The sequence below is a fragment of the Medicago sativa genome, chromosome 4 (assembly GCF_051527215.1).
Source record: "Medicago sativa cultivar Bolivia chromosome 4, Bolivia_mono, whole genome shotgun sequence".
Classification (NCBI taxonomy): Eukaryota; Viridiplantae; Streptophyta; class Magnoliopsida; order Fabales; family Fabaceae; genus Medicago; species Medicago sativa.
In genome coordinates, this window is record NC_140752.1 from 79,642,512 (window position 1) to 79,656,208 (window position 13,697).

Genomic DNA, 13,697 nt, shown 5'->3' on the forward strand with positions numbered 1-13,697 from the left:
GACATTTTAAATATTTTGACTTTATATAATATCATATCTCACTTCTAGTTTATAATAGGCCATTTAGACATGCATATATTAATATAGACGAATAAACTTAAATTGAAAATATTAACAAATTTACAATTCAATCAAAATACAAAACTTTTCTTATTACCTATGGTTTTAAATTTTTACTCAATAAACTTCTAAAAAAACATTAGCGTCTTTAATTTAACATTTCTTTTTTTAGTTTTGCGAGGTGTGTCGTAGGTTAGATTGTAGACCTCTGTAAATCGTCTTGGTTATTTTTTTTTTAAGTGATGGTTTATTCGCACCCCCACCTTAATTATAGTGTGTGCCACATTTTAATTTTTATGTTAGATTAAGTAGTCTGGTGATTAAATATTCATCAATAAATTAGGAATTAAGATTTGATCCAACCTCCGCATATTACATGTCATTTTTTTAGCACGCGTCCTTGTCAATTGAGTTATTCCAGGTCATCTGTGTCTCATGTTTTTACCTAGTCCCTTGTGGTTTTTTGAAAGAAGAAAAAGAGTGTAGTGTGTGAAGAAGTAACGGGAGTGAAAATAAGCAGCTATGATGCAAAGCCAACACCAAGTAAACAAAGAAGACGACGACGGCCCGCCACCTGGTTGGCAACCTATTCCCCCACCGCAACGCCCACGGCCACCGCCACCGTCACTCCCATCCGGTCAGTTGCTATTTATTCATTCATTCATTCACTATTCCTATTACTTCTCTTTTTTTCTCAAGCTCGTAGCTTTAATATTTGGGTTCAATTATTTCTGAAAGAGGAACAAAAGCTGTGGAAAAAAGGGGTTTGGATACAATTTTGCAATTCCTGAAGCTTGAAGCTTCCTTTAGTTTTAACCTTTTATGGCTCAAATGAATTGGTTTTTTGTGGCTTTATTTGCTTTTGATACAGTTGTGTGAACAGGTTTTGCTCAAATGGTTTGTGGTTCTTGTCGCCGCCTGCTTTCGTATCCACCAGGTGCCAAACATGTCAAATGTTCATGCTGCCAGACAGTCAACATTGTATTAGAAGGTCAGTTCTCCTTTTTTCTCATGAACATGTCTATGCTGTGAAACTTTGCATTTTAAGTTCAATTTTATTTGAGAATCTCCAGCTGGTTCCTCGAAAATTAGCTTTTAGAAATTCGATTAAGAAGACTATATCGTACACGTTTTAGAGTATAACCCTGATACCATGTCAGGACTGGATGAAGATACGACCCCTGAAGGTAACACCCCAGTTATCAAAGCTCCAGCCAGCAGACCTCCGTCCTTTTCAAGGACCACTACCCAAATCTTCGTAGATCAACTACAACAGATGAACCATATCGGATCATTCACCATTCTTGGACCCAACAATCCCCGATTTATTGAACTGAATCGCAATGAAATTTTCAATGCTCTACGGGACCTTTACACCCTCCACTTTATGTCAAAGTGGGACATTTTGAAAAGAGTGGTTAAGTTCCATTGGAACTCCACCACTGCTGAGGAGGCTAAATACCTCTCTCAAGTTTATATCTCACATTGGTTCTTAGATGTTTATGCCTCAAACAGAGAGGCTTGCAGGAAGCTTCCCCTTGTTTGTACTTTGGACAAATTTGCAGTCGAGATAGGTATTCAATCAACAATTTATGATAATTACCTCACCCTATTGCTCAATGCTCTCAAGCCGACTCGGGTCACTGGAACGCCTGACAGCTCCATTCTCATTCCAATCATTTGCACCACCCCATTTTGGAACCACCTAGACGGTAACAACTATTTCAACATCGATGGATTTATCCTCAATACTGAACTCTTCAGCGCACTGATGCAGGTCATGACTGACCCAAACAGCAAATGGCTGATGAACACCTATTCCAATGACGTTCTAGGACGGCCATTTTGGCTACTTGACTGGCATAATGACCAAATATTTTCTTGGTTCCCAGAAGATGAGAACTATAACCAGGATGACATCAACCTGGCCCTAATTTTAGGAGTAGCCTGTACTCCACACCTAGCCCCAAGCGATGATGATATCCCACAGCAATATCCAAACAATGTCGTGCCCAACGCCGACACAATTTTCAAATATGAACGAAGAATTCCCGCTCAGTTCTACTCCAACTATGATCAACGAGTTGTTGGTCATCAAAAGTTGAAGATTACATGGGAGGAAATGCTAACCCATAATGAAATTGAAGCTGCAAGACAGAAGAATGAAGAAGAATACAATATCCAGCTTAAAGCTGAGTATACAAAGCTCGTCAACTCAAGACCTGCTGCAATGGATACAGCCGAAGGCTCAGGACAAGCAGTTGTCCCATTTCGCGCCACTGGCGAAATGATTGACCAAGAACTCATGGCTCATGCCAAGACGAAGATCAAGATGATAGACCCGCCATTGACAAAAGAGGATAGTTTTGTAGCTAACATGTATAAGATCATGGACTATAAGTACTACGCTCGTGTAATTAGAAGGATTGACACTAACACCCGCACTGCAACTCATAAGCTGTTGATCTATAACGATTAGACTACCTTTTGTTTAACGCCTGATTGTAATCAAATTTCCTGTTATGTTAATGAAATTTTCTTTCAGTTTTATTTTATGCATCTGATTGAGTAAATGCTTTCATAACATATTCAACATTGTATTAGAAGGTCACTTATCTTTCTCTTTGCTTATTTTTCTCGTGAAAACATATTTGCCATGAAACTTGCATTTTAAGTTCAGGTTTTTATACATCTGGTTGATTAATTACTTTCATAAACAATTACATGATTGGACGAACAATCCTGTTATTGGTAGTTGTGTGCTTGCTGGTGCAAACAATCTTGTGTATTTAGTAAATTTTAATTTTAATAGTAACATTTCTAACAAAAAAGGAACTTCCTGGTCATTATAAAAGGGATACAGTCTAAGCACCAATGACCAATCACATTTGAATTTGATGATGCTATTATCATGCTCCAAATTTTCAATTAGACATTTTAGTATGGTAAACCTCTCCAAGAATGCATATACGCTATGTACTATTTGAAGTTTTTTCACTTGTCTAACTATATTCTATTATTTTGAAGTTCACTATACTTGTACAAAATATGACATGGCATTATTCTTTTGCATGGCAAGCTACTTATATCTTAACTCATTCCTTCGTCACAGCTGATCAGGTTGGACAAGTTAAGTGTGGGAGTTGTGCAGTATTGCTAATGTACCCATACGGTGCTCCACAAGTTAGGTGTTCATCATGCCGGTTTGTGACAGAAATCGGGGTATGTAAACTGTTGACATTCACTAGTTCTCTTTATACATGTTTTACCTTCTAATTTTTTAAGTCAAAATAAACAATGTAACCAATTGCAAGTTGATTTATGTACATATTACATATTGTTCTAAGGTTTACTGACATATCATTAAGTTTGACACTTGATGTAGCGGATCTGACCTATACATATATATTATTACATTATATTCAACTATTTAAGTCTATTTTTCTCTTTGTACGGTGTACTTTGTGCACTCGAGATAAAACAACTCATTTCAAACCTTTAAATTATCCAAGTGTAGGGGGATTGATGATGCTTTACTTTTGTGAATAATTGAAGACATTAAGTCCCACCCGCCTCTATTCATTCAATCTGAAGACAACCTATAGCTATTATTGATTTTATATTGTTGGCTTAAACAACTGATGTTTCCCTTTAAACACTGATATCCTCATGATTTTTGTGCAGGCAGACAACAAGCGGCCTCCATGGTCTGTACAACAAAGTAAACCAACTCCTCCCAAATCTGGTTGTTAGCGGCCTGTCCATTGTCCTATTAACTGGGTCATCCTTGTATAACAAATTATGAATGGGGATTCTTGTGCAAAGAGTTGTATATATCTTAAATTTGCAATATGTATGGTAACTTGTCAATGTCAAGTTTTGGAAGTAATTTAATGAGTTTTTGACAGCCTTCTGTTCCTCCCGTGATCCCTTTTTTTTCATTGTCCCTTGAATATTGTCATATAGTATATAATAATAATTTAGACTCAGAAGACCTGAATACGCATATAGAGAAAAGTAAGTGATTATGATGAAATTCAATTGGAGTATGTTTTTAAGTTATGTCCGTGATTAATTATCTTTTCCAACCATTCGCCTGTACTCTAGATTCTAATGGAAAATAACTGTATTTGGTCCCATCATGTTGTTCGTATGAAATGACTTTTGTGATTTGTCATGTTAAAGGGGTAGGCACTATTTCGGATATTTGAATAACCCACGATTCTCAGTCAATACATGTATTTATGCTTCTGTTGACATCTGTAAGTGTCGTGACTTTCTGTAAAAAATCCCAGTGCTATCTGGGTGGGAATGAAGCCATTGTCGTTTATGTTGTCTGCAGAGAAGGTTGTAGTTCTATAGCATATTGACATTATTGACTACTGATAGGTTTGATGAGATTAAATTGTATTGCTCAGAGAAATTATGGTCTTGACGCTGTGTATGAAAGCTATGTGGTTTAGACACATGGAGGAATTCGATCATAATCAGTAATCATGAAGCCAGAAAAAAAAAAATGGATAAATAGCAGCAGCTGCAGTAGTAAAGCCTTAACCAGATAAATGGATATGTTAATATATAACCATATGTCACACAGAATTTGTGTTGTATATTTTCCAAAGCTGATTATAATAAAGGATTAAAATATAAGTGGAACTATCCAAAGAGAGTCATCCATCAATCTTAAATGTATCTATGGACTATGATTACATTTTCCAGTGAAAGAATCAGCCATTGTAGCTGATTCAAAAGATCTCCTCTATGCATCTTCAATCATCAGGTGGGAAATCCTCATCTGAAGTACTCTCCAAGAATGAGCCAAGAGTTTTTCTTAAAATGCTGAAAGTTTTATCATCCTGTGACAAAACAATAATTGATGAGAAAAGCAGAATACTGCTGAAAATTAAGAGACTGACTGACAGAATGCTGCTAAAAATCTAGACCATGCTGCTTAATAGTTACTAATATACCTTCTTCTTCTTTTTCAATGACCCTTCAAGTTGTGTAATTTTGTCATTGCAAGCTTTCTCTTGTTCAGATATCATAGTTTTTTCCTTCTTCCCTGAAATACTCATAAAGTTGTAAGGAAATTAAAATCACAGAACTGGATTTGTTGTTTTCTAAACATTATAAAGACAAATAAAAATGTATAGCTTACTCAATTGTTCATATTTCAGGAATAGCTTTTCCTTTTCCTCTTCAAATTTGGAGATAATATCTAACAATGGACAAAATTAATTAACATTTAATCAGCAAAGGATTAGATTATTTCAAACAAACACAGATGAATTAACATCAGATATTTCCAATTTAGCACCTATTTTCATAGTAATTACTACAAGTACAACTACTCATTTCAGTAGCTATCAAAATATCATACTACTAGTAATTTAGTCTTTTAGAAGCTCGACTCTCACAATAGATTATGCAAATTAATCCTCCAACGATAATGTTACAGAGATTTACCTTGCAAGGCCTGAATAGAAGTGGCTTTCTCTTTGTAAAAATTCTCATGAAGTGCTTGAAACTTAGTAGTTTCATTCTTCAAAGAGCTTTCAAACTGCATAATCAAAAAACAATAATTAAACAAGTTTTCTACAACACTTATTTCCATTCCTACTAATTACTCAGTAATTAACATTCAACACTATTCATAAACCAGTTTTTACTTTACAAACCTCTTTGGAACTCTTTGAAAGCGCCTTAGCAAAAGTTTGCCTAGCATTGAAACAACAATACACTCTTTCAGTACAGTGAAACAGAAACTAATTAATTAACTAATTCATTAATTAGTGCATAAAATCTAAACTGATTTCAAACCTTTCCTTCTCAAATTTAGTCCTCAATCCCTCGATAGTAGATTTGATTTCAGAGGCAACACTGTCATAAACAAAAATCACCGATTACAAATCAATTTTGCAAATATTTCATATGAATTCAACTTTATAATCTCAATCCGGAAACATAATTCCATAAAAAACTTAAATAATAAAAATGGAAAGGTAAAAAAATGTTCAGATCTGAAAGAATTTCAAAAATCAAAATAGAAACAAGCAAGGTGAAACGGTTAAAAATATAGATCAGTTGAAGCTTCTCTCACACATACGATTTATTTCAAGTATAATCTTCAAAATTCAAACTAGGGTGAAATCGAAATGCAAACGCGGTACCTTGAAATAGTTTCTTCGTTCTTCTTCTGACCGTCCTTCTGTGCCTTATCTCTAATCAGATGCAGCGCCGACACGATTCCTTTGAGGTCACTGCAAAAAAGCATTAGATCAGAAAAATTGAATACGATTCAAACAAAAACAGAAGAAAATCAACAAAAGCAGTGAAGATGAATCTTACTCGGAGAGATCGAAATCCAAATCGAGATCGAAATTCTGTTTCTTCTTATCAGGTTTGATGCGTTCGAGATCGGATTCTCGCTTTCTGACTCCGGCTTTGGTTGAAGACATTGCGAATTGTTTGAAATTGTGCGAAGAGAGGTTTTCTGAGTTGTGATATTATAGAAATGAAAGCGTTGATGAGGTAGAAGCTATAGATAGCTCTTTGTTTGCGCGCGCGCGGTGAAACGATTGTGATTTCAAATATCAACGAAAATCAAAAATCTTCCACGTTGGCAATCTCACCCACGCAGATGCATTTTCAAATTGATTTCAGTTTTTTTAGTTAATAATTTATTTACAAGTAAAATTATAATAAAGAATGGATTTAGGGGTGGCAAAAAAATTTGTGCCCGCGAGTATCCGCAGATAAAATCCATCATGGGCACGGGGCGGGTAGTTAAACGGGTATCCGCGGGTATAATAAACGGGTATTTAACTACCCGTTACTTTGGGGACACGGATATGGATTTGATAATACCCGTGCCCGCGGGTATCCGTACCCGTTAATAAATTATGTAAATTACTAAAATATCCATGTGTATATATAAAATAGCTTGGAATGCATATGAATTTTTGGATGTTTATTTGGATTTTAGTCTTTTCTAACTTTAATTTGGAGGCTTTTTGGATGTTGGATGTTTTTATCCTTTTATTTTACTTCAAGAATTTGTATAGATTATGTAAGAATCATATGTATTATGGTATGATGAATTTGCTTGGGATTATGTAAGAATCATGATTTTTGTTGGATTATGGTATGGATTATGAAATTTGATAAAATCATGATTAATTTTTTTTTTTTACAAAGAAAAATACATTTTTTGATTAAATTTTTTTTGTACAAAAAAAAAATAAAAAATCCACGGGTACCCACGAATATCCGTGGGTATCTAAATACCCGCGGATTACCCGTATAGAGATACCCGCACGGGTATGGGGACGGGCACGGGTATCATATTTATCCAACGGGGCGGGGACGGATATCATACTACCCGAACCCATGGATACCCATTGACATCCTTAAATGGATTGCTTCAAGTGATAAAAGATTGAGACCCTTTAAGTATATAGGCATGGGTTCGATTCATGAGAATCCAACCTTGTGTACTTTACAGTTTTTTGATAGAGGTTAGTCATTCGTTAAGTGGCGGTGGAAACTTCGTACTAATATCATTGTAACCTAAAAAGAATGGTCACATGCCTAAATTTATTTAATCTTAAGGTTCAAATGGAAACTTAGACATGCAACAAGATTAAAACTTTAAAAAGAGTTTGTCACTTAAAGTTACGTGCGGATTGAATTTGTTCTCCATTTAAAAGTTTGCAGCCTTCGCAGTAGCTTCATCGATATTACCCACCAAATAAAAGGCTTGTTCAGGAAGACTATCTAATTCTCCAGAAAGAATCAATTTAAACCCTCTAATTGTTTCTGCTAGACCAACATATTTTCCTGGGGAACCTGTAAATACTTCTGCTACGAAAAAAGGTTGGGATGATATCTAGTTAATAAAAAAAACTTATTTGATTTTTTTATTGAAGGCAAAACTTATTCGATTGTTCTATGAGATATGGGTTTTGTAGCTCAACGTTGACATTTGCCTATAAAAAATTATACTAGTAGATTAATATGTTAAGGTTTTTCTAAGTAAATTTTTTTCATCAGTAAAACTGTAAAAGTAATCTTTATTGTTGACAAGAACTCTTATAACGTATCTATCTGTCAATGAGATGTTGTATATATTTTTCTTTTTAAATTTCTATTTAACTAGTAATCTTTTTTGTTGATAAGAACTCTTATAACGGATCTATCTGTCATTGAGGTGTTGTATATATTTTTTTGTTTTAATTTCTATTTAACTTTTAGACAAAAAAAAGTATGTAATTGTTTGTATGCTTATATATTTAAAGGTATACATTGGGATGTAACGAGGAGATTTGATTTATTTTTTTAAAAAGAAATTAACATGAACTAATAAAAAGATTGATTTGGTTTGACTTCTATAATTTTTTTTCACGGAATCCAAACCAAATCAAGATCGATGAAGAACGTGTTTGTTTGATTTAGTTTAATCGTGTCGATATTTCTAAGAAAAATTAAAAAACATACATACATGTTTGTGTTATTGTGTATTAGCGGACCGACGTATCTCCTAAGTATGAGGGTGTCCTCCTATTTTTTTTTTTTGAAAGAGAGGGTGTCCTCCTATTGTTGGTGAGAAGTATCATTGTGATTAATCATATGTTTTTTATAGTCATACTTTTAAAGGATATAATAATTAATAATCTATAACAATGAAAAACATGATTTTTATAGTATACGTTAAAATAAAAATTAAAAAACAGATAAAAATTGCCAAGTAGCAGAAATATAGCAATACACTAAGAACATAAACAATCCATCTTGCATAAAGAAATTATAGACCAGTTAATTATTATTTTTTTGAACAAGCCAAAATGGAATATAAGATTAACTCTGGTGATTCATCCTGCATAAGGTGTGCAAAAGAGAAACATCATCCAAACAATACAAAGTCAAGTCATAGGTGCATCAAACAAACACCGAAATAAAATGAAAAAACAAGAAGATTACAACCTGACACCCATACATAACAAGGGGTGCCGCCACCAATCGTGATAACTAAAAACAAAAGTTATGAGATTGACTTTTAGCCATTGGAAAGATAACAGTTTAACCTTGTCGGCTATGCTCTGTGAATCTGTAATCTTCTGGTGAAAGACTCTGTTGTTCCGTTCCTTCCAAATAACCCAGACACATGCCATCCAGATTAGCTGAAGAAACGAATAAGACGAACGCGGTAACCCCGCCAGATGACCGAACTGGGTAAAATGATCCCGGCAGCCCCCAAGAGCGACAAAGGAGATGCCTAGCCACTGCAACACCGCAAACCACACGCTGCTAAAAGGATCGCAACGAAAGAGGAGGTGGTCCGCGGTCTCCAATGAGCCGCACCCTCCTACACAGAAACTATCTTCCGCAATGAGGATATGCCGACGAACTAAATTATCTTTGGTGGGCAGCCGATTGCGAAGAAGCCTCCACACGAACAAAGAAATCTTAAGAGGAACCTGCTTGTGCCAAACAGCATCAATCAAACCACGATCAAGAGGTGCATCCACTTACGTGAGATAGTGATAAGTACCCTTAACGGAGCACCCGTTAATGGGATCTAGTAACAACTTCCACCTGTCAAAAGTGTGATCCTGCAAAACAATATCATGCAGCAAAACAATACATTCTGAAACACTCTCCTCCTCCCAGGCTAGTAGACGCCATCTCCACAACCAAGTTGTTCCCTCTTCCTCCCACCCTCGCCTCACCATCTCCTCCACCGTCACCCAGCTATCTACTGTCAAGTCAAAAAGGCGTGGAAATCTAACCCGTAAAGGCACTCCACCCACCCAGTTGTTCGTCCATAAATAAGTAGTACTCCCTCCTCCGACAACACGACAGACATTATCCTCAAACCAGCTCCCTACTCCCTCCCCCACACCAGCCCGAATAGCGTGCATCATCCTCCACCACACCCCCTCCAACAAACGGCCTCCCTCCTCCCCATACTGAGCCTTTAAGACTCGATACCACAAGCCATCTCTATCAACTAACATCCTCCACCACCACTTCCCTAACAATGAAATATTAAATTCACGTAACCTCCGCATGGCTAACCCTCTTACCTCCTTAGGTAAACACGCTGTGTCCCATCCAACCCAAGAAATTTTCCTAAAGTCCTCACAACCCCCCAAAAAAAAAATTTAAAAAATAGATTCAATAGAAGAAATTATAGACCAGTTAATTATTATTTTTTAAGGGAAGAAATTATAGACCAATGTCATGCACATAATTGAACCAACACATACTTTTTGTCCGTCAACAAACATGATATGCGTAGTGAATTTAATTTTTTAACAAATCATGAAATGTCTTTAGATTGACCTTTTTTTTTTTTTGGTACAACTCTTTAGATTGACTTTATCACTTGCCTCAAATTGTTTAGATTCTATCCTTTAAAAGTGCACATCTACTTCTGCCTGCAATTGAGCTCTGTAAAGTGTAACCACAAAAGAAATTTGTAATAAAGAAATTAACTGCGTATAGACCGACTAAAATTTCTTTATAACTACAAAAGGTGTGTATAAACCGACTAAAATTGCCTGGAAAAGGAAAATCATGCGGTGTATATTAATTGCTCTGTTTAAGAGAAGTTTAAAATTGATGGGAGAAATAACAATTGGGAAATGCTAATTTGTGCCTTTAGGTATAAGGAACCTAAATTAAAAAATTTGTTTAGTAATTGTTCCAATTTATTTTTTAAAAAATTGAAAATTAATGTTTTATAATAAAAATTTACCATTTATGAAATCTTTAACATGTGCTTTAAAGGGCTAAAGAAACACTGATAACAAATTAGCATGACCCATAACAATTATACCCATAAAATAATAGATTTAGTGAGAATTAAGAAGGGTAATTACGAAGATATGGTGGTAATAAGTTTAAAAAAGCAAGTTTTAAATATATAATAGGGTCATGTTAACTCAGGGCATCGGTTAAGATAGTTAAAAAACAAATTTTAAGTTGAAAACAACATATTTTACGTTTTTTAAAAAATTGATTATACAAATTAAAGTACAATACTACGTCCTCGTGATCTTAGCAAAGTTGGTATGGACAATGCATAATATATGCAAGGTCTAAAATTCGAATCCCAGTCACCACAAAAAAAAAGTACAATACTACTGTATTTGTATACTTAACCAGTATCATGAGACACATTAATTAGTACACCCTCCATTTCTAAATATAAGCAAAATTCACTTTTTATGTTCATTTATTTAATGATATATGTGGTTCAGCATAATATAGCAGTTTTTTTTTTTTTTTGAAAAGAGCATAATATAGTAGTTGTCAATAGACAAATAGTATCATATGCATTTAACCGACTTTGCTCGCGGCAATTGATTTGGTGACCTTGCTTGCCTCGTGTGAACACTTTTGTTTTGCAAAACAAATACCCCTTTGTTTATCCACTCGTATCATCACAGATCCCCAACTTCAATCTCTCTTTTTCATTGGGTATGTTTCTCAAACTCAAACCTTGTGATTTTTCTTCTTCTTTTTCTTGCATGTGCTTTTTTAAACACTTCACTATTTGTTGGCGAGAATTCCACGAAAAACTGTTCTCTTTTCCCTAGTGTATTAAGCTAGTCTTCTCTTGTATTACATTCAAGGCCTAAATAAACATTAATAACCAAAGTTGCAAGAAAGGTTCATTTATTAAATGATGGACTTTGAGCATGAAGACTTCTTTAACCAAAAATGGAAAGCGGATGGAAATTCTGTCACAGAGACAGAGACAGAGAAAGAGAATATTGACAATTGTTTTGATTGCCACATATGCTTAGATTTTGCACACGAACCAGTGGTAACCTTATGTGGCCACCTTTTCTGTTGGTCCTGCATCTACAAATGGCTCTTTGTGCAAAGAGCTTCACTTGCACCTGATGAACATCCACAGTGCCCAGTTTGCAAGCATGATATATCTCACACCAAAATGGTCCCTCTCTATGGAAGAGGACAGACTCTATCTTCTCGACGCAGCCGCAACCGGAAGGCTACCCTTGAAGATATTTCTATACCACCAAGACCGCCTGCTTCAGAGATTCAATCTCTACTGGAAACACCAACATCACCTCAAAGTGATCAACAAGAACAGGAGAATGATGACACATCACAAGTGCAGAATCTTGATACCTTAGTGACACCGGTAATCCCTCGCTATATGTTTGGAAACTATGAAGATTTACATCATATGATGGCAAACAAATCATTGAACAAAATTTCTTTTTTTCTCTTTTTATGCTTTGTCTTGTGTTTGATTCTTTTCTGAGATAGCATAATTGAGTTTATTTTCTATTCCCTGGCTAAAGAACTTATGCTCTTTAGGCATTTATCTATTAATTATTACACATCATTTAAGCTCAGTATATTGTTCAAAGTCACTTTCTGTGAATATTTTACCTTATTGCATAAACATTTTGTAGTTCAAAGTTTCGTAAGAATAAGATAAACGTCTCCTAGTCCTAGGAAGGAGTGGCCTATCCAGTATCCAGGGTCCTGAATTCAACCACCACGTTACATGTGCAGCTTGAACTGTAATTTTCTCTGAGGTAGTCTTAGGTTAGATACAATCAAAAACAAAATTATTTAGGCACATGCAACAATGAAAAAAATTTAATGATAAATAAATTAGTTATATTGTTAAACCATTTTATTTTTAAAAAAAATATTTGTGTGGGTGGGTCCAAATTTTTTTAATTTGGGTTTTACCCTAAGTATTTCTCATATATTGGCCCTGTTTGGTAAAAATAGCTGATAGCTTATAGCTGATGACTGATAGCTTATAAGCTAACTTCGAAGACAAAGACCCTAAAATTAATATCTAGAATTGTTTGTATTAATTTATTTTGTGATAATCAGAATTGTTCTAGGAAAATATTTTGTGTACTCCACATATATGTAGCCTAAAATAAATATTTTGGTTACACCTTGGGAGAAATAGAAAATCAAAATGAAGTACTAGATGTCAAAGGTTGATGAAAAATGTTAAGGAGTGTTTCTAAGACACTCTTTAAGGACCTTATTAGTAAATTTTTATAAAAATGCATGTATTAAATACAATAAAAATTAAAGTATTTGACTTTTTTTAAAAATAGTTTTTTAATTTAAAATGCTTGATGAATAATGAGTGCTCTTGAGCACTTGTTAATAAGACCTTGGATTGACAATGTGGTAAGAAAAGAGAAATATTGATAAAATAGAATGTGTGGAATGAATGTGAGATTAAATTTAGTATATAAATGAAAAGTTCATAATAAGATAAAAGAGCTTAAATATATTCAAGATCACAACTCTCTCCCTCTCCAACAAGTCAATTCTAGTTTTCTCTCTTTCTAGGTTTTCTCTTCCAGTTTCTTCATTGAGGGGTGGTTTTGGGTCAATTTTTGACGTGAAATCACCTCCTCTTCATCTTTTTCTCTCTATTTCATTCTAAATAAGTGATTTTCGCATAGATCTAGGTTTTTTCTTTGTAATTTCATCATCTAAGTGTGGTGGTTTGTTGTTCGTCGTCTTGTACGGCGTTGTTTGATTTCTCGTCTTCTTGCGGTGTTCATTTGACTCATCTTGAAAGATCGACTATTCAATCAAAGATTTGGGCGTCAACGTTG

The 13,697-nt window shown here is 34.7% G+C and overlaps 2 protein-coding genes and 1 pseudogene across 5 annotated transcripts; 2 read left to right on the forward strand and 1 right to left on the reverse strand.

Moving 5' to 3' along the window:
* Nucleotides 1-458: 458 nt before the first annotated feature.
* On the forward strand, nucleotides 459-3,967 carry LOL2 (lsd one like 2). 3 transcript variants are annotated; one of them, XM_085704030.1, is made up of 4 exons: nucleotides 486-697; nucleotides 944-1,051; nucleotides 3,173-3,282; nucleotides 3,745-3,967. In XM_085704030.1, the coding sequence occupies exons 1-4, from the start codon at nucleotides 583-585 to the stop codon at nucleotides 3,811-3,813; spliced, it is 402 nt and encodes a 133-aa protein (XP_085560156.1). In that variant the 5' UTR covers nucleotides 486-582; the 3' UTR covers nucleotides 3,814-3,967. The 3 variants fall into 3 exon arrangements, with proteins under 3 accessions (XP_085560154.1, XP_085560156.1, XP_085560155.1); XM_085704029.1 differs by having other exon boundaries at nucleotides 488-697; nucleotides 3,749-3,967; XM_085704028.1 differs by lacking the exons at nucleotides 3,173-3,282; nucleotides 3,745-3,967 and adding an exon at nucleotides 1,221-2,619 and having other exon boundaries at nucleotides 459-697.
* Nucleotides 3,968-4,610: 643 nt separating this feature from the next.
* LOC146932372 (uncharacterized) lies at nucleotides 4,611-6,677 on the reverse strand. Its single transcript, XM_085704031.1, has 8 exons — nucleotides 6,409-6,677; nucleotides 6,231-6,320; nucleotides 5,881-5,940; nucleotides 5,739-5,778; nucleotides 5,527-5,620; nucleotides 5,219-5,278; nucleotides 5,031-5,122; nucleotides 4,611-4,916 (listed from the first exon to the last, which is right to left on the reverse strand). Exons 1-8 carry the CDS (start codon nucleotides 6,516-6,518, stop codon nucleotides 4,830-4,832), a joined length of 633 nt encoding a protein of 210 aa, XP_085560157.1. The 5' UTR covers nucleotides 6,519-6,677; the 3' UTR covers nucleotides 4,611-4,829.
* Nucleotides 6,678-11,436: 4,759 nt separating this feature from the next.
* Nucleotides 11,437-12,452, forward strand: LOC146932373 (E3 ubiquitin-protein ligase RMA3 pseudogene; annotated as a pseudogene). The gene has a single exon (XR_015007082.1). The product of XR_015007082.1 is annotated as an E3 ubiquitin-protein ligase RMA3 pseudogene (transcript).
* Nucleotides 12,453-13,697: the final 1,245 nt, after the last annotated feature.